Source organism: Oncorhynchus nerka, linkage group LG17 (genome assembly GCF_034236695.1).
Source record: "Oncorhynchus nerka isolate Pitt River linkage group LG17, Oner_Uvic_2.0, whole genome shotgun sequence".
NCBI classification, from domain to species: Eukaryota; Metazoa; Chordata; class Actinopteri; order Salmoniformes; family Salmonidae; genus Oncorhynchus; species Oncorhynchus nerka.
Genome location: NC_088412.1, coordinates 25,165,673 through 25,190,883, shown reverse-complemented (window position 1 = coordinate 25,190,883; position 25,211 = coordinate 25,165,673). Strand labels below are relative to the sequence as shown.

Genomic DNA, 25,211 nt, shown 5'->3' with positions numbered 1-25,211 from the left:
ACCATTGACAGCATCTTGACTGGATGCATCATCGCATGGTATGGCAAAGCACTACAGAGGGTAGTGCGTTTGGCCCAGTGCATCACTGGGGTCAAGCTTCCAGCCATCCAGGACCTATATACTAGGTGGTGTCAGAGGAAGGCCCAAAAAATTGTCTAAGACTCCAGTCACTTAGGCCATAGACTATTCTCTCTGCTACTGCACGGCAAGTGCTACCAGAGCGCCAAGTCTAGGTCCAAAAAGCTCCTTATCAGCTTCTACCGCCAAGCCATGAGACTGCCGAACAATTAATTAAATGGCCACTCAGAGTATTTACATTGACCCCCCCCCCCCCCATAGTCACTTTACCCCTTCCTACATGTACAAATTACCTCGACTAACCTGTACCCCAGCACATTGACTCGGTACCAATACTCGTATATAGCCTCGTTATTATTTACTTAACTCTTTTTCTTGAACTGCATTATTGGTTAAGGGCTTGTAGTAAGTAAGCATTTCACCTGTTGTACTCGGCGCGTGTGATAAATTAGAATTTGATTTGTTGACATGTTCTATGAAGAAATAGCAAGTATTTTTTTTAACAGTCTTTGTGAAGTTTGAGGTGGGGTTTTAAATGTTTTCCTAAAATGTTTGCTTTGGCCACAAACATTATTAGGCGTGTTCCCTCCCATTGACATGACAAATAATTAAATAATTCAAGCATAGACTGGTCATTTTTGGGGGGAGGCACAAAAAGAATGGCACTGATCAGCCTATAGGTGGTGCTGTGATAGATAAGCAGTCTCACTTAAACCCTCAACCGCCTCATTTGGCTTAGAGACTAAACTTTGTAGGTGTCTTTCCTCATGCTGAACAATTTTGCCTCAAGGACCCATAAGGTCCATTAGGATAGATTTTCCACCATTGTAGAACACTTCTCATGAACCAAATAATGAAATGAAAGGTCCATGGTATGTCTTTACTTAGTTTGAGAAAAGCTAATGGTTGGGTCAAAAGATGGCAGAGTTGATAAATCAATAATCTGATTTTACATGTCTATTTAAATCACCTTAATCCACTCCAGTGGCCCATCAACTTGAAATCATGGATATCCCTAAAATGAGCCTTAAGTAATTTGATCTCAAAAAACAAGGAAACTATTAACCATCCTTTGTATATGTAACTAATGCTAAAAATAATCTTCCCATGAACCATATCAGATTCACTCCAGGTTCGTTCAGCTCTCTGGGTGACTGCTAACCTAAAGAAACATAATACCATGTTTGCATATAAAGGAAGATAGTTCCTATGTGATAATGCTTGCTTTGTTATCCAACAAACTCCATTCATTGTTTCTCGCAGCTATATTTTGGATAGTAGTTGATTTTCACTGGGCAGTTACTTTAAGTGGCAACCTGGTATATTTCAATCTCAAAATAACCTGAAAAATAGCCATCAAATTTAAGACTTTGCAACAGGAAATGAATGAAACTGCTCAATATTTCAGAATAAATAACCTTTATTTTCCAGCTAGATCACATACATTAAGGTTTCTTTCCTCAGCAGCTGCTAGTTTAAAGATGACACTGCTCATCAACTCTTCACACTTTCTTCCCCACCTGATACTAGAAACACTTTCAAAAATCTTAAGTGTTGAGGGTCAGGTAAAACCGGTATTCTGTCTTTAGATGGCAGTCATGAACTCTCATGGTCTTGTATGCATTTGAAGAGATTGCTTGCTCAAGTTGACTGCAATTGCATTGGACTTTGTTGGTGGTATGGAGCTCCAGACCTTCAGTGTGTATGTCAGTACAAGCTTCAACAGAAAGCTATGACATCAGTTGAGAAAATAACAAAATACACATACATCACCTTCATTTCCTCCACTTTTGAAAATTATATTTTTCATTCCATATACAACTTCAACAAACACTACAAGCCAGGCTTCTTGGTAAGCTTATAGTTTATTTCCTTCCTGAAACAATATGGGTCACCAGCTGTATGTGGAAGACCTAACATCTCTAAACTGCAAGGGCCTTGGCATATTCACTTTCCACAGAGAATGGAATAGTAGTTTATGAAGGGACCTGTGGATTGCATTAGATTACTTAATAAAAAAAATTCAAGTATTTCAAAAGACAAATGGTGAAAAGTGCTGGAAGCCAGAATCAAAAATCTGATTTCTTCCTATTCCAATGTACAAGGAGTATCATTTGTACTGACAAAGTGGCCCAAATAAACCCCCAATAATTAAAACTATTACACAAGGACCTGAACATATACAGTAGGTTACAGAGACATTCCACACAGCATATTCATATACATGAAGTTTAGGTATGTGTGCAGTGTAATAAGATCAAACCCCAGCCCATACCGGTCCTGGGTATTATTGGATGTAGAAGGTTTCAGGATGAACGGTAACTTAATTTTGATACGCTATCAAATTTCCTCTATGTACCCTTGTATTAGATTAAGGTAACTCGGGAGAGAACATGTAATGAACCAGCTTTCAGAAAGACAAACAGTTCAGTGGCGCAAGTATAAAGAATGTCACACTGCTTGACAAGACTGATGAGCTGAAGACAGTTCTTTTAAAAACATTCAACTTAATAAAATGGTTTAAATAAAGACCAGAGGAAAGAGGCAATGTAGGCAAAATATATTTACAGTATTTAACAATGGTCACAATTTTTTTTTACACAGAATCGTTATAAAACATTCCAACAAGACCAGGCAATTCCACAGATAGTATGACAACGTCATAACACACAGGAAACAAAAAAATATGGCTTGAATGATATGGTTCCATCGCATTGAAAAAAGTGATTTGGATGCTCTCTATTGGACAAGGTAGGTACAGAAGTTCAACATTCAGCCATTTGCTTTAACTAAATCTACAACTTAATTTGTCATTGGCCATCTCTTATTCCAGGACCGCGCTACAACAATGATATACTTCCATCTGAAACCAGACCAATGCAGACAGAGCAAAACAATAATAAATAGGAAAACGTTTGACGAGTAAACACTGGATGTGAAGAAAACTTCCATCAGTAGTTTTTCAGCTGGATAATTCTTTCACATCCAATGTGTCTTTGGTCCAAGTAAGTATTGACTTTGGCAAATGAAAAATAAATAATTGTGAGTAACGCTTTTTCAAAACGTAGCCCAAATTTCTACTACCATTTCCTATGGAAACGTTGGATACTATGCCATTTAGTCTCAAGTATCAAAGCACATTAACCATGCCTCATCACATACAACTCTACTTCATCCATCATGCATTATTGTTCATCACAAAACAAATAAAGTTGAAATAACTCATCAATAACTCATCTTCAAAAATCAGACTCACAACGCCTTCTCATGGATGTTTTTCCTTAGAACACCCACAAATGTGAACAATAACCAAAGCAGGAAGCTAACAAAACATTTTCACAGGAGTAAACGGGAACTGCACAGGGAGTGGTGGTCTGTATGGTGTATGTGTGAGAGACTTCTGGCTGCAGATCTTTTGTTGCGGTTCTATGAAGTGCTATCCAAGGGCCTTTAATTCCAGGCCTATTTGGGGGGAAGGGAGTTGTCAGGGGTGCTTGGGGTCACCACCTCTTTGTAGAAATGCTCTACTTGCTCTTTGTACATCTTCATGACCACTGGCCTCTTCAGCTTCATAGTGGGGCCTGAGAGAGAAAAAGAGACTGCGTCAGCTATACAGTGTGTACAAAACTTAGGAACACCTTCCTTATATTCAGTTGCACCACCCCTTTTTGCCCTCAGAACAGCCTCAAATCGTCGGACTCTACAAGGTGTTGAACGCATTCCAAAAGGATGGTGGCTCATGTCGACTCCAATGCTTCCCAAAGTTGTATCCAGTTGGCTGGATGTCCTTCGGGTGGTGGACCATCCTTGATACACACAGGGAAACTTGAGCGTGGAAAAACCAAGCAACGTTACACACCCAAACCGGTGTGCCTGGCACCTCCTACCATACCCCTTTCAAAGGCACTTAAAAATGTTCTTGCCCATTCACTTTCTGAATGGCACACACACAATCCATGTCTCAGTTGTCTCAAGGCTCAATCTTTCTTTAACCTGACACCTCCCCTTCATCTGCACTGATTGAAGGGGATTTAACAAGTTACATCAATAAGGGATCAAAGCCTTCACCTGGTCAGTCTCATGGAAAGAGCAGGTATTCTTAATGTTTTGTACACTGCTGTTATGCTCATTGACACCCACCACTGGATAGGTGGGGAAAACTACAGTGATGACATGGTCTGCAATAGACTGAGAAAAGGGCAACAAAAACTATTCTATTGAAATTGGCTATATACATCATGGAAACTAGAGTCCAGCCTATGTAATGACCTGAAAAAAAAAAACATGGCACTAAACCAACATGCACACTGTCTTCCCCAGCCACCCCCCTCCCCTCACCCAGCTCTCCCCCAGTGATGGAGAAGTCCTGGTCTAGGATGATCCACTTCTGGATGCGCTGGGCGTTGGAGGTGGCGTTCTCGTTCACGCGGTTGATGCCCTCCTGGATAGCAGCATGGATGACCCGGTCACGTCCACCGGCAATCTCTGAGACTCGCGTGGCATTGCTGCCCAGCTTCCGGCACAGCTCTACGGCCTCGGGCGTCAACTCATCCTCAGGAGCTCCAGTGTCTCCATTCACCTGGCACTGAGGGGTAAAGAGACATGTAGTTTTAGTCAGTGAGGGCCGTCTTGTGCATGGATCATTTTTTATGTTTCATTAATCAATGCCCTTAACCCTAGTCTAAGCCAGGTGAGGGGGCTAACATATGGAATTGTTTTAAGATGGATCATTAAGCTTTTTGATTTAGAATTTTAAGACCCCTTAATGTATCAAAAAATATAAAATTATTGGACGAAACATTCAATCTGGCATTGCTATTCGCCAATAGAAACACCTTGATTAACAGATTCCCTACATGGAACAGATGGTTGGCTTTCAAAGGAGTGGTCATAATAGTTAGTAGGCCAAACCGAGAAGACGCTAGACGTTTTTTGTGAGAAGACCGATTTTCGGGATGTCTCCTGGTCTGACAAACGATGCTTTAGCTCTGTCACCTTCCACCACAGATGCGGAAGGGAGATATCGGAGGATTGAGACACAGCCCATGCAAAAAACATCTCTAGCTTAAACTGACCGATTTTTATATTATGTTAATTGACTTCCATGGGGGTGCGACCATTGTAGGCCAAGGGTTAACTGACAATGATACTGTTAACATAAAATGACAACGGCTAGGTTTCAGTTTAACGTTTACTAAACCGTATTTCCACAATACATGGTTGCCATTGCACTCAGGCCAGGTCCATCACCAGTGAGACTACCATGCAGGCATACTAATAACAAGAGTGATAGCACAGTAATAACAGAAATATAGGGATACTTAAAACACGAACTTAACAGACAGCATAAAGAATGGCAGTGTACAAAATGTCCACCAGAAGTTGCCTTAACATAAGAGGAATTGTGATTTCAGCTAAAATATTAGGATCCACTGACAGTCTTGCCAGAGCCTATGATTACATGATAAGGAGTTTACATAGCACTGTGCAATCTCAGAGGCTGCATCTGATTACACATGGTATTTCTCAACTATCAGATACTCTTGAAGTGGCTGCAATAGATGGCCATCTAAAGGATGTTACACAATGTAAACTGTATAACCTTGTTCTAAATAGAAATGGTTGTCAGAACTTAGAAGATGACCTTTGAGTTAAACAGGGTATGAGTTGGGATGGGGATTTGGTTTTACACCAACAGTGCTGTAGCTAACTGGTCATACCTTAATGGTGAGCAGCATGGCGAGGAACTTCCTCTTGTCTCCAATGAGCATGGCGTTGCTAACCAGCGACACAGCCTCCTTCACAGCATCTTCAATGGGCACTGGAGGGATGTTCTCTCCACCCGCTGTGATGATCAGCTCTGGGAACGCATTGAAACGGAGGTTTTAATTAGGATAATTCTAACTTGTGGAATCTTCCATCAACTAACAGGCTTTCAACTAACTTCAGTCGGTTCCGATTAAAGCTGGGTTCTGGGTTATAGTGTGTAGAGAAGACTGCGTACCTTTGATGCGTCCAGTGACGAACAGGAAGCCGTTGTCGTCGTGTTTGCCCAAGTCTCCAGAGTGCAGCCAGCCCTCAGCGTCCAGGGCGTCCTCGGTCTTGTCGGCCTGGTTTAGGTAGCCCATGAAGACGTGACGCCCCCAGAAGCAGATCTCCCCATTGCCCTCCTGGTCAGGACTGTGGATCTTAGTCTCACAGCCAGGGATCAACTTCCCAACGCTTGGGAGACAAAACACTTTAACCTTGCAGTTCTTAAATCACATACATGAAGAATATACAGCAAATACATTTGCTAAAAGCCAAGGTATGCATGTGCTTGGGCCTGTGAAATTAATTAATTTGTATTGAGTTAGCATGGAAATATGTAATGTCAGGCATTGTGTGTTCAGGGGAGTGTGGAGAGTATCTGCTGTAAGATACCTGGTGAGGCGGAATGCATTGGGCAGAGAGATGGTGTGAGGTCCAGTGCTCTCACTCATTCCGTACAGCTCGTACACTGGGATGTCTAGGCTGAGGAAGAACTCCAGGGTATCCTTGGTGATGGGGGCGGCACCTGTGTAACACTTGGTGCAGCGGTCCAGACCCAGGGCCTTACGGACCTTTCTGAACACCAGCTTCTTGGCTAGGCGGTAGTTGACAGGCGTCCTTGCCATAGCTCCATTCCTGAGCAGGCAGGAGGGGAAGCAGGAGTTTAATACAACATCAGAATATCTTTACTATATCTTTATACCTCAGGCTGTAGTTCACTACTGTACATACTGTGCTAGCATTATTCTACTGTGCGTGGGCATGAGAACTTCTCATCCTGTTCTGTCATGTTTGTGACAGTTGTATTGGCCTTAACAAAATCAAATCAAATCACTAAGAAGTCAGAACCACAGGTGGTGCAACAGGTAAATTAGAACACAGATCCCCCTCACCCTATTCAATAGGCTACATACATACGGGTTCATACTGGTATACATACTGATTCATCTTGCTGAGGTTAGTCTTCAGCCCCACTCCTTTGGCCCAGACTGCCACCTTCCTGCGCACAGTAGACGACTTGGCCCCGACGGACTTCATCTTCTCCTGCATTTTCTCCCAGACGCGTGGTACGCCCATAAAGGCTGTGGGACGCACCTCTCTCATCGTGTTGACCAGGGAGCCCTGAGAACAGACAGGAAGGGAGGCACACACACTGAAGGGGTTGGTAATCACAAAGCATGTGTGTGAGCAGTGTAGTAATACAGACACTAGCACATTAAGACAGTTCAGCTCCTGAGGACAACTGTTCAAAAGCATTTGCAACATAGTGCATTTAGTAAAGCTGACACTTATTTTAAGAATAACCTTTTCACAGAGAGCAGATACACTAACAGTGCAGTCAACTAATAATCAAACGCTTGACAAGTTGAATCAGGTGTTTTTGTCCAAGGCAACATCAAAAAGGTGTGCTTTTGGGGTTACTTGAGGACCAGAGTTGGGAAACACTGCACTAATGAACTGATCAATTGCAAAACAAAGAGTTGTCTTGTGTGAGTAGGTTTCCCCCTCAGGAAATCAATTCAACTTAAACTGCCTCCCTTAACTGGATTATACACTAGGTTTAATCTAAAATGAAGGGGAGGACAAGTGAGAGTAACAGACTGCAGAACAATCTTCTCAGTCACATGGAGAATGTGGAAAAGGTCCTCTTCTAAATAAGAATAGACCATCACCTTCAGTGCATCTGGCTGGGCGAAATAGGTTGCCCCGCCAACCTTCATGGTGACCCAGATGTCCACCATCTGAGCAGCGATGTGGCTGAGAGGCAGGTAGCTGACAACTATCTCCTGAGACTTGGTGGCTTCTGTCAGCTGGACATGGCGGCCTACGGCGAACGCTGTCCATGTCAGCTACAAAGAGAGCGAGAGAGACAGTCATTAAAACACCGGTCATTCACAAGTAAACTCGCAGCAAAGGTGGATTTGAATAGATAGGAGGCTACATTTTTACACGTTTACATCACGACACTGATAGTGCATCATTCTCATAGATCTTTACAATGGAACCTAATGTGCAGCCATTTTATTGGTCACGTACACATATTTTGAAGATGTTATCGTGGGTGTAACTAAATGCTTGTATTCCCTTACACCAATGGTGCTGTAACACCTAACAATACAAAATACATGCAAATCAAAAAAATTCTAAAGCAATTAGAAATATTAGAATAAGCAATGTCAGAGTCTGAAATATAAAAATATATGATGGGGTGTATTGATATTATGGACAGTATACGAATAGAAAATGTGTACAGCAGTAGTTGTATAAGATGAACCATGACTAGAATACAGTATATATACATATTAAGTGGGTAAAACTGTATAAACATTATTAAAGTGACCAGCGGTCAATGACTATTTACATAGGGCAGCAGTCTAAGGTGCAGGTTAGAGTAACTGGGTGGTAGCCAGCGAATAACAGTGGCTAAAATTCCGGGCAGGCTCCTGGGCGGAGGCCGGCTAGTGGTGACTAACAGTCTGATGGCCTGGAGAGCGAAGGCATTTTTCAGTTTCTCGGCACCTGTACAGTCTTCTAGATGGTAGCGGGGTGAAGAGGCCGTGGCTAAGGTGGCCGAGGTCCTTGATGATCTTACTGGCTTTCCTGTGACACCGGGTGCTGTAGATGTCCTGGAGGGCAGGCAGTGCGCCCCGGTGATGCATGGGCCGACTGTGCCACCATCTGGAAAGCCCAGCAGTTGCGGATGGTGCAGGTGCCGTACCAGGCGGTGAAACAGCCCGACAGGATGCTCTCAATGGTACATCTGTAGAATATTTTCAGCCTCCTGAGGTTGAAGAGGCACTGTTGCACATTCACCACACTGTATGGGGCCTCCCGAGTGGTGCAGTGGTCTAAGGCTAGCTGTGCCACTAGAGATTCTGGGTTCGAGTCCAGGCTCTGTCACAGCTGTCCGTGACCGGGAGACCCATGGAGCGGCGCACAATCGGCCCAGCGTCGTCCGGGTTAGGGGAGGGCCTGGCCGGCAGGGATGTCCTTGTCCCATCGCGCACTAGCGACTCCTGTGGCGGGCCGGGCGCAATGCACGCTGACACCGTCGCAGGAGTTAAGTGGGCATTGTGTCAAGAAGCAGTGCGGCTTGGGTTGTGTTTCGGAGGACGCACGGCTCTCGACCTTCGCCTCTCCCGAGTCCGTACGGGAGTTGCAGCGATGAGACAAGACTAACTACCAATTGGATACCATGAAATTGGGGAGAAAAAGGGGTACAAAAATAAAGGTAAAACTAACACTGTGGACCATTTCAGGTTGTCAGTAATGTGCCGCCGATGAACTTGAATCTTTTTGCCCTCGCCATTGCGGCCCAGTCGATGCAGATGGGGAGTGTTCCTTCAGCTGTTTCCTGAAGTCTACAATCAGCTCCATCATTTTGTTGACGTTGAGGTTATTTTCCTGGCACCACTCCGCCAGGGCCCTCACCACCTCCCTGTAGGCAGTCTCGTATTTGTTGGTAATCAGGCCTACCACTTGTGTTGTTTGCAAACTTGATGGTTGAGTTGGAGATGCGCGTGGCCACGCAGTCATGGGGGAACAGGGAGTATAGGAGGGGGCTAAGCACGTACCCTTGTGGGGTCCTGTGTTGAGGATCAGCGTAGCAGAGGTGCTGTTGCCCACCTTCACCGCCTGGCAGTCTAATGTTACTGGTGGGTGTCACTCACATTGTCATGGCTGAGCATCACTCCTTTGGGCTGCCCCGTGGTCCCTGATGTGTAGATAAGTGTGCAGCACTGGTTGGGTTTCTGGGTAGCGATGATGTCATCCAGCTGAGTGTTGGACTCATCACGGCCCAGCTCCATAAACTCCGCCCACTGTGTAGAGAATACAAGATAGTCAGGATTAGAGGTCGACCGATTATGATTTTTCGATAATTGGAGGACCAAAAGCCGATACTGATTAATCGGGCGATTTTTAAAAATGTATTTGTAATAATGACATTTACAACAATACTGAATGAACACTTATTTTAACTTAATATAATACATCAATTAAATCAATTTAGTCTCAAGTAAATAATGAAACATGTTCAATTTGGCTTAAATAATGCAAAAACAAAGTGTTGGAGAAGGAAGTAAAAGTGCAATATGTGCCATGTAAGAAAGCTAACATTTTTATTTTTTATTTATTTTACCTTTAACTAGGCAAGTCAGTTAAGAACAAATTCTTATTTTCAATGACGGCCTAGGAACAGTGGGTTAACTGCCTGTTCAGGGGCAGAACGACAGATTTGTACCTTGTCAGCTTGGGGATATGAACTTGCAACCTTCCGGTTACTAGTCCAACACCTTAACCACTAGGCTACCCTTAGGTTCCTTGCTCAGAACATGAGAACATATGAAAGCTGGTGGTTCCTTTTAACGAGTCTTCAATATTCCCAGGTAAGAACTATTTCCCTCTATACCATTTGTATTTCATATACCTTTGACTATTAGATGTTCTTATAGGCACTTTAGTATTGCCAGTGTAACAGTATAGCTTCCGTCCCTCTCCTCGCTCCTCCCTGGGCTCGAACCAGCAACACAACGACAACAGCCACCATCGAAGCAGCGTTTCCAATGCAGAGCAAGGTGAACAACTACTGGAAGGCTCAGAGCGAGTGACGTTTGAAACGCTATTAGCGTGCGCTAACTAGCTAGCCATTTCACTTCGGTTACACCGGCCTCATCTCGGGAGTTGATAGGCTTGAAGTCATAAAACAGCGCAATACTTGACGCACAATGAAGAGCTGCTGGCAAAACGCACAAAAGTGCTGTTTGAATGAATGTTTACGCGCCTGCTTCTGCCTACCACCGCTCAGTCAGATACTTAGATACTTGTATGCAACGCAGGACACGCTAGATAATATCTAGTAATCTCATCAAGCATGTGTAGTTAACTAGTGATTATGATTGATTGTTTTTTTATAAGATAAATTTAATGCGAGCTAGCAACTTACCTTGGTTTACTGAATTCGCGTAACAGGCAGTCTCCTTGTGGAGTGCAACGAGAGAGAGGCAGGTTGTTATTGCATTGGACTAGTTAACTGTAAGGTTGCAAGATTGAATCCCCCGAGCTGACAAGATGAAAATCTGTCGTTCGGCCCCCAAGGCAGTTAACCCACCGTTCCTAGTTAAATAAAAGGTATAAAAAAAATTATTTTAAAAAAGGTGCCCAAAAATACCGATTTCCGATTGTTATGAAAACTTGAAATCAGCCCTAATTAATCGGCCATTCCGATTAATCGGTCGACCTCTAGTCAGAATACAGTGGGGGGGAAACAAACCAGCAGGAACTGTAGTGCGTTATGAACACTTCTAAAGGCACAGAAGGCATTGATCCAACTTCTAATGTTCGAATGAAATCGAAATAGTTTGACACGCATACCGTGTAGAGGTTTGGTCTCTTCTCTTTAAGTGCATCTTTGTACTGGATAATGGCTTTAATGTGTGGCAGCTTGTCCTGAACCTGAAGGAAAAAGAGGAATAAACTGATTAAGGTTAAAAAAAGGATGAAGGTATCCCTGATGTATTGATGAATCTAAGCAAATCTAAAGCTCTCCATCCTCTGTGCTTACCTGTAGGATCTTCTGTAGCTGTTTGTGGTTCTCCACCACGATAATGTTGGCCTTGCAGTTCTCTGCTAAGTACTGGCACGCCTCTGGGGAGTTGGTGGTGTAGATACCCACTGCAAACCCACTGGCAACACAAGACAACAGTGAGTCATGTTGATTCATGGTCCATGAAACTCAAGATTCCTTTCCCACAGACAGGTTTGGCAACTCTGCTAGGTAAGTATGTATTTCATAAAGTTATGCTCATCATGAAAGAACAATCCAAGAACAGTCTGTACTAGGTGTGTTACAGTTCACCAAACCTGTGGTTTGGTATATATATTGCATTAAAAAAAAGAAGTAAAATGCCATTCACAATGTACCTTGCATTGTCTGTTTACCGGATTGTTACAACTCTGATGCTACGTTTGTAACTATATGGGAGGTGGGAATTTACTAGTTGTGACGTCGTAAATACCAGTTGGATGCATTCATGGGATTTGAACTCATCGAGAAATGCAGAGTGGCTAATTTCCAACAAGCAGTGTCAACCATAAACTAAAAGTACAGCCATCATGCTTGTAAACAAATTATAGTGTTCAAAACGTTGCGTTTAACTGCTGAAAAATCTGTTAGAGGGGCCATTTCCTTAGTAGGTGACAGAGGTCACCATGTGAGAGAAGTGGGTGCTCAAGATGATAGACTAGTTTCCCCACTTTGAGGGCCGTTAAAGTGGATTTTTCACAGTCGTATGTCTTAACTTCCCACTTGGTTATGATGGCACCATGACACTGCCTTCTTCAGTGCCAAATGCATACGTGTGACTCTCAAAAGGCGGTGTGTGTCACACGGGACATATCCAATTCTGAGGTAATGTGATGGGCCATCACGGTTAAGTAAGCGCAACAGGGTGCATTGGACAATTCATTGGAAACTTCTGAATATTTGCTGAAATGGGTGCAAGAGGGAAGTTTGTAACATGCGTTTCAGTCTTGCGCCGGTATACTGGGTTGATGTTGGCGTAAATGTGTAAACATATGAGGCGTTGGCAGCTGCATTATTCTCATTGAGTGCGGCAACATTTATCGCAGCGGTCTAAGGCACTGAGGTGTCATTACAGTCCCTGGTTCGAATCCAGGCTGTATCAGATCCAGCCGTGATTGGGAGTCCCATAGGGCGGTGCACAATTGGCCCAGCGTTGTCCAGGTTTGGCTGTCATTGTAAATAAGAATTTGTTCTTAACAGATTTGCCAAGTTAAATAAAGGCTAAATAAAAAAATCCACAACTCTGACCATTGTCGTTGTAATCTACCGATAAGCAAAAATGTTCCCAAACTGGAGATTTAAACGATGATACATTATCCTCCAATTCTGGTATATTAAGCCCACCACGCCATCGTACAGAACTACACTGAACAAAAACGCAACAAGTATTGGTCCCATGTTTCATAATCTGAAATAAAAGTTCCTTCTCTAAAATGTTGTGCACAAATTTGTTTAAATCCCTGTTAGTGAGCATTTCTTCTTAGCCAAAATAATCCATCCACATGACTGGTGTGGCATATCAAGAAGCTGATTAAACAGCATAATCATTACACAAGTGTACCATGGGCGGGGAAAAATAAAGGCCACGAAAATCTGCCGTTTTGTCAACACAATGCCACAGATGTCTCAAGTTGAGGGAGCACGCAATTGGCATGCTGACTGTCCACCAGAGCTGTTGCCAGGAATTTGTAATGTTAATTTCTCTACCATAATCCGCCTCTGTCATTTCAGAGAATTTGGCAGTACGTCCAACCGGCCTCACAACCACAGATGACTTGTATGGCGTTGTGTGGGCAAGCGGTTTGCTGATGTCAACGGTGGCGATATGGTATGGGAAGGCATAAGCTACGGGACCATGAACACAATTGCATTTTATCGATGGCAATTTGAATGCACAGATACCGTGATGAGATCCTGAGGCCCATCGTGAGTCCCATTTTTTTAAAGGTATGTGACCAACAGATGCATATCTGTATTCCCAGTCATGTGAAATGATCGATTAGGGCCTAATTAATTTATTTCAATTGACTGATTTCCTTATATGAACTGTAACACAAGTAAAATCTAAGTTGTTGCATGTTGCGTTTATATTTTTGTTGTTCAGTACAGTTGCCGGCTGCAGTGAAAAGGCACCACAGCAAGTGTTTATTGCGCTGTCCGTGCTGAAGCTGCAACATGTCAGCCATTTACTTAGTTTTTGACTTAAAAATGTTTTTGATTTAAAAATCCCTAATTTGTTTAGGAAAAACATTCCCTATTCCCTCAACCCCTACACTTATCATATTCACATAAATAAATTAGTTATAACAAATTACGAACACAGTAACAGCAAAATGCATCTCAGTGCACTTTTGATGCCAAAAAGAAGCGCAAAACAGGCAAATGTTTGCTGGTTTCTCAGGAGGGAAAGGGGAAGTCAGATCTGTGGAAGACATTTGACTTAGTTGTGGAAAACTATGGAGGTCAAGAAAAAGGAGCAAGCGTTGCGTGACTATTATGGTGTGCCAAACAGTTGCTGTTCAATTACAATATTTTTTTCTGACCACTTGGAACAATGTACACACTAAATAAACATACTTGAGTGTCTGTTCTAACGAAAGAAAAAGCCTTTATTACAGCAGACTAAAATCAGTTGCATTAATTTGTGAATTGCGGTTTATTTATTGTTTAGACTAATTATTCAATTTAAAACAAAAATTATTTATATATGCTACTGTATCAATCATAGGCCTAAGTTAACGGCATTAAGACTAAATGGGACGCGCTCTTAGGCCTACAGCTCGATGCTGGTTATAAACTCTTCAAAAAAGAAACGTCCTCTCACTGTCAACTGCGTTTACTTTCAGCAAACTTAACATGTGTATAAATATTTGTATGAACATAAGATTCAACAACTGAGACAAACTGAACAAGTTCCACAGACATGTGACTAACATAAATGGAATAATGTGTCACTGAACAAAGGGAGGGGGGGGTCAAAATCAAAAGTCAGTCAGTATCTGGTGTGGCCACCAGCTGCATAAAGTACTGCAGTGCATCTCCTCCTCATGGACTGCACCAGATTTGCCAGTTCTTGCTGTGAGATGTTACCCCACTCTTCCATCAAGGCACCTGCAAGTTCCCAGACATTTCTGGGGGGAATGGCCCTAGATCCAACAGGTCTGAGCCTGCAGGAACAGTACCACATGAGGGAGGATGTCTTCCCTGTAACGCACAGCGGTGAGATTGCATGCAACGACAACAAGCTCAGTCCGATGATGCTGTGACACCGCCCCAGACCATGATGGACCTTCCACCTCCAAATCAATCCCCTCCAGAGTACAGGCCTCGATGTAACGCTCATTCCTTCGCCGATAAATGCAAATCCGACCATCAACCCTGGTGAGACAAAACCGCGACTCGTCAAAGAGCACTTTCTGGTCCAGCAACGGTGAGTTTGTGCCCATAGGCGATGTCTGGTGAGGACCTGCCTTTACAACAAGCCCTCAATCCAGCCTCTCTCAGCCTATTGCGGACAGTCTGAGCACTGATGGAGGGATTGTGCGTTCCTGGTGTAACTCGGGCAGTTGTTGCCATCCTGTACCTGTCCCGCAGGTGCGATGTTCGGATGTACCGATCCTGTGCAGGTGTTGTTACACATGGTCTGCCACTGCGAGGACAATCAGCCTGTACTTGTCGCGCAGGTGTGATGTTTGGAAGTATGCTTGGGGTCATTGTCCATTTGGAAGACCCATTTGCGACCAAGCTTTAACTTCCTGACTGATGTCTTGAGATGTTGCTTCAATATATCCACATCATTTTCCCGCCTTATGATGCCATCTATTTTGTAAAGTGCACCAGTCCCTCCTGCAGCAAAGCACCCCCACAACATGATGCTGCCACCCCCATGCTTCACGGTTGGGATGGTGTCCTTCGGCTTGCAAGCATCCCCCTTTTATAACGATGGTCATTATGGCCAAATAGTTCTATTTTTGTTTCAGCAGACCAGAGGACATTTCTCCAAAAGTACAATCTTCGTCCCCATGTGCAGTTCCAAACCATAGTCTGGCTTTATTTATGGAAGTTTTGGAGCAGTGGCTTCTTCCTTGCTGAGCGACCTTTCAGGTTATGTCGATATAGGACTTGTTTTACTGTGGATATAGATACTTTTGTACCTGTTTCCTCCAGCATCTTCACAAGGTCCTTTGCTGCTGTTCTGGGATTGATTTGCACTTTTCGCACCAAAGTACGTTCATCTCTGAGACAGAACGAGTCTCCTTCCTGAGCGGTATGACGGCTGTGTGGTCCCATGGTGCTTATACGTGCGTACTATTGTTTGTACAGATGAACGTGGTACCTTCAAGAGTTTGGAAATTGCTCCTAATAAATAACTAGACATGGAGGTCTACAATTATTTTTTCTGAGGTCTTGGCTGATTTCTTTTGATTTTCGCATGATGTCAAGCAAAGAGGCACTGAGTTTAAAGGTAGGCCTTGAAATACATCCACGGGTACACCTCCAAATGACTCAAATGATGTCAATTAGCCTATCAGAAGCTTCTAAAGCCGTGACATAATTTCCTGGAATTTTCCATGCTGTTTAAAGGCAGTCAACTTAGAGTATGTTAACTTCTGACCCACTGGAATTGTGATAGATTATTTAACTTATAATTGACTAAACAATTGTTGGAAAAAGTACTTGTGTCATGCACAAAGTAGATGTTCCCAAACTATAGTTTTGGCAAGTCGGTTAGGACAAGAAATTTGTGGAGTGGTTTAAAAACAGTTAATGACACCAACCTAAGTGTATGTAAACTTCCGACTTCAACTGTACATACACACTACTATTGAGCGTTTGAAATATTTCTCTATTTTCTTTGTATCATTGGGAAGGTCCCGTAAGTAAGCATTTCACCGATAGTCCATACCTGTTTACGAAGCATGTGATGAAGAACATTGGATTTGATCTCAGGTCTTTGGCTATAGTCACATAAGTCACTTAGCTACACAAAATAGACTGGGCTACAGTAGATCAGTGAGAAGGGAACATTCTGTACATCACACCCTAACATGACAGGGAGCGTGTCAGACCCCCTAGTGAACAGAAGTGTAGAGACTCACCCAGCCATAATGGCAGCAATGTCAGAGATGAACCACTCAGCAGAGTTGAAGCCCAGAATGCCAACCCCATGGTAGCGCTCCAAGCCAAGCTGTGGACACAAACACAGCATGAGAAAAAGACCTACACATAGATCTCAAATTGCCACCTAAAGAGGAACATAACAGATACAATGCCTGTTTTTTTTCTATGGATAAGAGTTCAGATAAAGGGGAAGCAAAGCCAAATAAAGACTACAGAGGGCCTTTTATAACAGGAGTAGTAATAAAATACACCATCGTGATACTTATACAAGAAATGTACAGCTGCTTGCCAACGTGGCAATGCAGAGTAGCACGACTCTCCCCCTCCAAGTAGGAGGCAGTCAGGTTCAGATGTGGGTATGTGTGGCTTCCCCTGGGCCTGAGCCAGTCCTAATCCTCACTTGTGTATAATGTGGAGTTTCACAATAAGTAACATGGGCTGGGACGATAAACCGAAAATTATCGACACCGACCATACCGATCACTTATCGCAGGCATTTCGCTGATATCGTTCACCACGATAAGTAGCCTATACTAGAGAAATGTGAATTTTGAAATAAAATAAGTGATTGATGTTTGCAGCCATCAATTGTCCCATTAAAAAACTAGTAGTAGTTTAAAGGATAATAAAGAAATATATATGATAGGGCACATAAACGTATCGTTCTATTCATCTTTACCTCATTAATTCAGGTAATTTATCGTTATGGATTTTTGTCCATATCGCCCCACTCGTGTGGCCTTGCATCTAGATGTTGCCCCCAGCAGCACACTGCCTCTACCTCCCACATTTCATCTCACCCTACGCATGCTGGTGACACCACGAGGTTAAAACACACACTGATCTGAAGTTAGGATAGTGGACTATGATCAGTGAGAGGGGAAGTTATCAAAAGCCTCCTAAAAGGGCCCACATCCTCCACAGTGGTTCTCTTGCTTTGGCTTCATATTTAGTTTGAGGATACATTGTTGCCTTGCCAAAATAACTTGTTTTCATACTTTGATTCACTTTAGGAACTGATGTTTATAAGCCTTTGTTGTGACTGGAAATCTAGGAGACACTTACGCCAATAAAATGTTTTATAATAATACTTTACAGCTCTTATCGGTGTGGAACCCTCAACTCCTACCATTATCTTACCGTATTCTATTGCAACTTTGTTCTGACATCCACATTTACAGCAGTAAAGTGTCAGTTATGGTCTGATTTCCATAAGTACAGTTGGTCTGTGTGTTTAGTCTCACCTTGAGGAAGCTCTTGGCAGCGGTGCGGCAAGCCTGGTAGTACTCCTGGTAGGTCATGGTCTTCATCTGTTCTCCCTCCTTCCAGCCCAGGGCGGTGTAGCTGCCAAAACTCTCCACTGCAGTTTTAAACATCTGGTCTACAGTGACTGGGGGCTCAGCTGCAAAGCCCGACTCCCCCATCCGCAGATTCACCTCCCCGTCACCCCTGGACGTCCACCGCTCTGGCTCAGCCATCGCCAGGGACAGGGAATCTGGTCGCTGGGCACTCACTGACGGAGAGAGGAGGGGTTTAGTTTTTTTAAACCAAAGAAAATCAACTGAGAAGGCGAATGAAAGGCGTGTTTGATTTGAGAGCATTGTCTAGACTCACGTTTGATTGCACCTCAGAAGAGAGGGACATTTCCCTTTCCGGACAGTTTATGTTGATGGGCAATGATCCATCCAATTTCTTCCGACACTGAGCAAATTTCAGGTCTGCTGAATGCAAACTTTAGATAACTTTAGAAAATTCTGTGCAACTTCTGGCACATGTTTACAGTGAACAGGCTGTACCGACTAAGTTAATTTTAACAGTGGCAAAGTAGGCTACCGTGGCTATTTGATTATAATGTAGGCATTTAAAAAAATGCAGGGCTCGACGTGAACCTGTTTAGCCACTCAGATACGGTGGTGACAGACAATGTATTGTGTTGGATGCAAGAAACTACTTTACAAAATAAAATGCATTATTACCAAGATGCAGACAAAAAAATGTGTGCTACCCCCTGCAATTGGCAGCTTAGCTTATTCAAGCCTTTCCCAAAATAAAACACTGCCCCATTTTAAGACATAAAAGCTGTTCACCTGACTCACTTTTCAAAGAATGCTAGAAAATGTACACGTTTTGTGAGCACTCGCAGCTTAGAGAGAACATTGGTGATGGGCATAAATGCCCAGTCTGCACACGCAGGAAAATCAATCTGTCAAACGGCTCCCAAACCCTATGAGGAAGTCCAGCCAATCACTTTGAATGGCGTGCCTGCTGCTTACACAGACAATCACAGAAATTAGCTTTAGGGATATGAGGGAGGCTGCTCTGACTTCTGGTCTTAAATCCCAGTAGCCGTTTGTCCTCGTGTTCCCTCCACTGTTGGTGGAGGGAACACGAGGACTGCTGCAGTGTTGGTGGAGAGCCAGAGGCAGTGGGTTGTGCTGACCCTGGCCTGGCCCCCAGTTTCTGCCAGTAAACAAACACACACCAGGCCCAGTATGAGACACCAATCTGCCAAACACCAGACAAAACAAGGGAGGGCCAGACAGGGGATCCCAATAGCCGCATTGGCAGCCCACAATGAGAGCTCCCACTAGTAGGGACTAACAGGGCAGGAGACTGAACTGTGAACCTCTCAGAGCTAGTTAAATGGTCCTGTTCAATAGTTAATTCTGTAAAAACATATTATAGCCGGTTATTTTTTAAATGGGGGCCCATTAGCCAGAAACCCGAGCCTCTGCAGAGTCCTCAACAGATATTCCGGTTTTCAGGGGAAATGGCCTCGTCATGAGACTTCCGCTTTTGGATATTAACAAGATGACGCGCCATCTCAACTCCTCCTCCACATTTACTGGATTGGTTGAACATTGCAGAAGAGAACATTGACAGTTCTCTTCTTGTAGGGGGATCTACACTTTACATGTTTTGTTCATATTTTTGTTAAGTGTTGGTCCAATGTTTCATGAGCTGAAATAAATTCCAGAAATGTTCCATACTCACAAGCTTATTTCTCAAATTTTGTGAACAAATGTCTTTACATCCCTGTTAGTGATCACTTCTCCTTTGGCAAGATAATCCATCCACATGACAGGTGTTTTCCTGACGTCTTTTGTTGTGAACAGAGTGCCCCATGGTGGAGGTGGGGTTATGGTATGGGCAGGCATAAGCTACAGACAACTAACTTAATTGCATTGTATTGATGGCATTTTGAGTGCACAGATACCATGAGATCCTGAGGCCCATTGTTGTGCAATTAATCTGCCATTCATCTGCCGCCATTGCCTCATGTGTTCAGCATGACAATGCACGGCTCCATGTCATAAGGACCTGTACACAATTCCTGGAATGCCATGCTTACTCAGACATGTCCCTCATTGTGCATGTTTGGGATGCTCTGGATCGACGTGTACACTACCGTTCAAAAAGTTTGGGGTCACCTAGGAATGTCCTTGTTTTTGAAAGAAAAGCAAATATGTGTCCATAAAAATGACGTCAAATGTATCAAAAATAAAATTAAAAAAAAAGTGTAGACATTGTTAATGTTGCCTACTATTGTAGCTGGAAATGGCTGCTTTTTAATGGAATATCTACATAGGAGTACAAAGGCCCATTATCAGCAACCATTACCTCCTGTGATCCAATGGCACATTGTGTTAGCCTTTTAAAATGATAAACTTGGAATAGCTAATTGATCATTAGAAAACCCTTTTGCAATTATGTTAGCACAGCTGAAAACTGTTTCTGATTAAAGAAGCACTAAAACTGTCTTTAGACTAGTTGAGTATCTGGAGCATCACATTTTATTAGTCACATGCGCCGAACACAACAGGTGTTACAGTGAAACACTTACTTACGAGCCCCTAAACGACAGTGCAGTTAAAAAAAAAAATACAGATTAGAATAAGAGATAAAAGTAACAAGTAATTAAATAGGAGCATTTGTGGGTTCGATTACAGGCTCAGCTGGCCAGAAACAAATAACTTCCTTCTGAAACTCATCAGTCTATAATTGTTCTGAGAAATTAAGGCTATTCCATGCGGGAAATTGCCAAGAAACTGAAGATCTTGAACAAAGCTGTGTACTACCCCCTTCACAGAACAGAGCAACCAGAATAGAAAGAGTGGGAGGCCCGGGTGCACAACTGAGCAAGAGGACAAGTACATTAGTGTGTCTCGTTTGAGAAAGACGCCTCACAAGTCCTCAACTGGCAGCTTCATTAAAGAGTACCCGCAAGACACCAGTCTCAACATCAACAGTGAAGAGGCGACTCCAGCATACTGGCCTCCTAGGCAGAGTTGCAAAGAAAAAGCAATATCTCAGACTGGCCTACAAAAATACAAGATTGAGATGGGAAAAAGAACACCGACACTGGACAGAGGAAGACTGTAAAAAAGTGTTATGGACAGACAAATCTAAGTTTGAGGTGTTCAGATCAAAAAAGAACATTCGTGAGACGGATTTTAAAAAATGAAGATGGAGGAGTGCTTGACGCCATCCGTCAAGCATGGTGGAGGCAATGTGATGGTCTGGGGATGCTTGGTGGTGGTAAAGTGGGAGATTTGTACAGGGTAAAAGGGATCTTGAAGGAAGGCTATCACTCCATTTTGCAACGCCATACCCTGTGGATGGTGCTTAATTGGAGCCAATTTCCTCCTACAACAGGACAATGACCCAAAGCACAGCTACAAACTACGCAATAACTATTTAGGGAAGAAGTAGTCAGCTGGTATTCGGTCTATAATGGAGTGGTCAGCACAGTCACCGGCTCTCAACCCTATGGTACGTAAGAAGTGCCCATCAAGTCAATCCAACTTGTGGGAGGTGCTTCAGGAAGCATGGGGTGAAATCTCTTCAGATTACCTCAACAAGTTGACAACTAGAATGCGAAAGGTCTGCAAGGCTGTAATTGCTGCAAATGGAGGATTCTTTGACAAAAGCAAAGTTTGAAGGACAATTATTTCAATAAAAAAATCATTATCTTGTCAATGTCTTGACTATATTTCGTATTCATTTTGCAACTAATTTCATGTATGTTTTCATGGAAAACAAGGACATTTCTAAGTGACCTCACTTTTGAATGGTAGTGTTCTAGTTCCCGCCAACATCCAGCAACTTTGCACAACCATTGAAGAGTGGGACAACACACCACAGGTCACAATCAACAGCCTGATCAACTCTATGCGAAAAGCCTTTACCTTTATTTAACTAGGCAAGTCAGTTAAGAACAAATTCTTATTTTCAATGACGGCCTAGGAATTATGGAACAGTGGGTTAACTGCCTGTTCAGGGGCAGAACGACAGATTTAAACCCTGTCAGCTCGGGGATTTGAACTTGCAACCTTTCGGTTACTAGTCCAATGCTCTAACCACTAGGCTACCCTGCCACCCCATGATGCAAATGGTGGTCACACCAGATACTAATTGGTTCTGAGCCACAACCCTACATGTTCTTTTACGGTATCTGTGACCAACGCATGCATATCTGTATTCCCAGTCATGGGAAATCCATTGATTAGGGCCTAATTAATTTATTTCAATTGACTGATTTCCTTATATGAACTCTAAAATCTTTAAAATGGTTGCATTTATATTTTTGTCAGTATACATTACATGGCCAAAACACATCTCATTCCAAAATCATTGGACATTAATATGGCGTTGCTCCCCCATTTGCTGCTAAAGCCTCCACTCTTCTGGGAAGGCTTTCCACTAGATGTTGGAACATAGCGGCAGGCATTTGCTTCCATTCATGAGGTTGGGCACTGATGTTGGGTGATTAGGCCTTGCACGCAGTCAGCGGTCCAATTCATCCCAAAGGTGTCCGATGGGGTTGAGGTCAGGGCTCTGTGCAGGCCAGTCAAGTTCTTCCACTCCGATCTTGACAAACCATTTCTGTACAGACCTCACCTTGTCATGCTGAAACAGGAAAAGGCCTTCCCCAAACTGTTGCCAAGAAGTTGGAAGCACAGAATTGTCTAGAATATCATTGTATGCTATAGGGTTAATTTCCCTTCACCAGAAACAAGTGGCCTAGCCCAAACCATGAAAAACATCCCCAGACCATTATTGCTCCTCCACCAAACTTTACAGTTGGCACTATGTATTTGGGCAGGTAACGTTCTCCTGGCATCCGCCAAACCCAGATTCGTCTGTTGGACTGCCAGATGGTGAAGCAGGATTTATAACTCCAGAGAACGCGTTTCCACTGCTCCAGAGTCCAATAGCAGCAAACTTTACACACTCCAGCCGACACTTGGCATTGTGATCTTAGGCTTGTGTGTGGCTGCTCGGCCATGGAGACCCATTTCATGAAGCTCCTGACGAAGAGTTATTGTGCTGACGTTAATTCCAGAGGCAGTTTGGAAATCAGTAGTGAGTGTTGCAGAGGACAGATGATTTTTCCTCTCTACGCGCTTCAGCACTCGGCAATCGGAAAGGTGGCATCCTATGACTGTGCCACGTTGAAAGTCGGAGCTCTTCAGTAGGGGCCATTCTACTGCCAACGTTTGTCTATGGCGATTGCATGGCTGTGTGCTCGATTTTACACAACTGTCAGCAACGGGTGTGGCTGAAATAGCTGAAACCAACTCATTTGAAGGGGTGTTCAAATATATGAAACACTGCATTGCATAAAGTAATTATTTTAAGCCTGCTACGCTAGGTTAGCCAGAGACAAACTATAGCGAGACTAAGCTATAACTCACCTAGTACTATTAGTGTTTTGGTCTTAAGTCTTACGGCTGAAATCCCACTACCGGGATCGATATGACAACAGCCAGTGAAAGTGCAGGGCGCCAAATACAAACAGAAATCGCATTATTAAAATTCCTCAAACATACAAGTATTTTACACCATTTTAAAGATAAACTTGTTAATCCCACCAGTGTCCGTTTTCAAAAAGGTTTTACGATGAAAGCACGCCAAATGATTATGTTAGGTCACAGAAAAAACAAAGCCATTTTCCAGTCAATTAGAGGAGTCACAAAAAGCAGAAAGAGATAAAAATGAATCACTAAACGTTGATGATCTTCATCAGTTGACACCCATAGGACTTCATGTTACAAAATACATGTGTTTTGTTCTATAAAGTTCATATTTATATCCAAAAATCGCATTTTACATTGGCGTGTTATGTTCAGTAGTTCCAAAACATGTGGTGATTTTGCAGAGAGCCACATCAATTTACAGAAATACTATATAAACACTGATAAAAGTGTTCTACATGGAATTATAGATCCACTTCGCCTTAAACTGTTTGGGATAGGGGGCAGCATTTTTACGTTCGGATGAAAAGCGTGCCGGGGTAAACTGCCTGCTACTCAGGCCCAGAAGCGAAGATATGGAAACTATATTTATTAGGTGTACTCTGGCATTTAGAAAACCCCATCCTGAAGGTATTCACAAATTTCAAATGAATAAATAAATTCACATTTCAAAGTGTTGAGATTTGTCAGTTGGTCAGTAAACACTGTTGCTCTTAAATCAGTGGGGCTTCCTCTTCCTCTACCTGAAGTGCAGTACCATGAGGATTTGGCTGAGGCTGGTACCATGGCCATGCGTGGCTATTGACTAAAGAAGTATTTGGTCATAAACAGTCCCCACTGAACTCCAAGAAGGTTCCACCCACAGCTTTGTGCTGTTGACCGTAGACAACACAGTGCTCTATGGTCAGCCTAACACCAGGCCACATGATCCTAAGCTTCTCTGTTGCTATTTCAGTTTTATACTTCTTTGAAAGGCTTCAAAATATTGGCAGGAATTATCTATAGTTCCAGTCTTGTCATGATGACCTTTCAATTGTTTTTTATTAAAACCCCTTATGGCTGGGGGGCAGTATTGAGAAGCTTGGATAAATAAGGTGTCCGGAGTAAACCCAGAAGCAAAGATATGCATATTATTAGTAGATTTGGATAGAAAACACTGAAGTTTCTAAAACTGTTTGAATGATGTCTGTGAGTATAACAGAACTCATATGGCAGGCAAAAACCTAAGAAAAATCCAACCAGGAAGTGGGAAATCTGAGGTTTGTAGTTTTTTCAACTCATTGCCTATCGAATATACATTGTCTATGGTTGTCATATTGCACTTCCTATGGCTTCCACTAGATGTCAACAGTCTTTAGAACGTTGTTCGAGGCTTCTACTGTGAATTGGGTCGAATGAGAGCTGAATCAACCAGAGGCCTGCCAGAGTGCCGTGAGCTGATCACGCGCGCACATGTTAGAGCGACCTACGGTCCATTGCAATTCCAAAGACAGAGGAATTCTCTGGTTGGAACATTATTGAAGATTTGTTAAAAACATCCTAAAGATTGATTCTATACATCGTTTGACATGTTTCTACGAACTGTAATATAATTTTTTGAACTTTGTCTGAACCTTCGTCTGGACTTGCCCGTGCCTCGT

General features: G+C 43.0%; 1 protein-coding gene across 3 annotated transcripts in view; it reads right to left on the bottom strand.

Annotated features, from left to right (window-relative positions):
* Nucleotides 1–1,480: 1,480 nt before the first annotated feature.
* Nucleotides 1,481–25,211, bottom strand: part of LOC115144952 (long-chain-fatty-acid--CoA ligase ACSBG2-like) — a 52,214-nt gene continuing 28,483 nt past the window's right edge. For all 3 annotated transcript variants that reach the window (XM_029686117.2, XM_029686116.2, XM_029686118.2), the window contains 12 exons: nucleotides 18,058–18,326; nucleotides 16,792–16,880; nucleotides 11,672–11,792; nucleotides 11,482–11,562; nucleotides 9,780–9,929; nucleotides 7,782–7,958; nucleotides 7,049–7,230; nucleotides 6,502–6,744; nucleotides 6,083–6,300; nucleotides 5,799–5,938; nucleotides 4,417–4,663; nucleotides 1,481–3,659 (listed from right to left, as the gene is read on the bottom strand). In XM_029686117.2, the coding sequence (XP_029541977.2) occupies nucleotides 3,541–3,659; nucleotides 4,417–4,663; nucleotides 5,799–5,938; nucleotides 6,083–6,300; nucleotides 6,502–6,744; nucleotides 7,049–7,230; nucleotides 7,782–7,958; nucleotides 9,780–9,929; nucleotides 11,482–11,562; nucleotides 11,672–11,792; nucleotides 16,792–16,880; nucleotides 18,058–18,326 (2,036 nt within the window). In that variant the 3' untranslated portion in view covers nucleotides 1,481–3,540. The remainder of the gene's footprint in view (nucleotides 3,660–4,416; nucleotides 4,664–5,798; nucleotides 5,939–6,082; nucleotides 6,301–6,501; nucleotides 6,745–7,048; nucleotides 7,231–7,781; nucleotides 7,959–9,779; nucleotides 9,930–11,481; nucleotides 11,563–11,671; nucleotides 11,793–16,791; nucleotides 16,881–18,057; nucleotides 18,327–25,211) is intronic.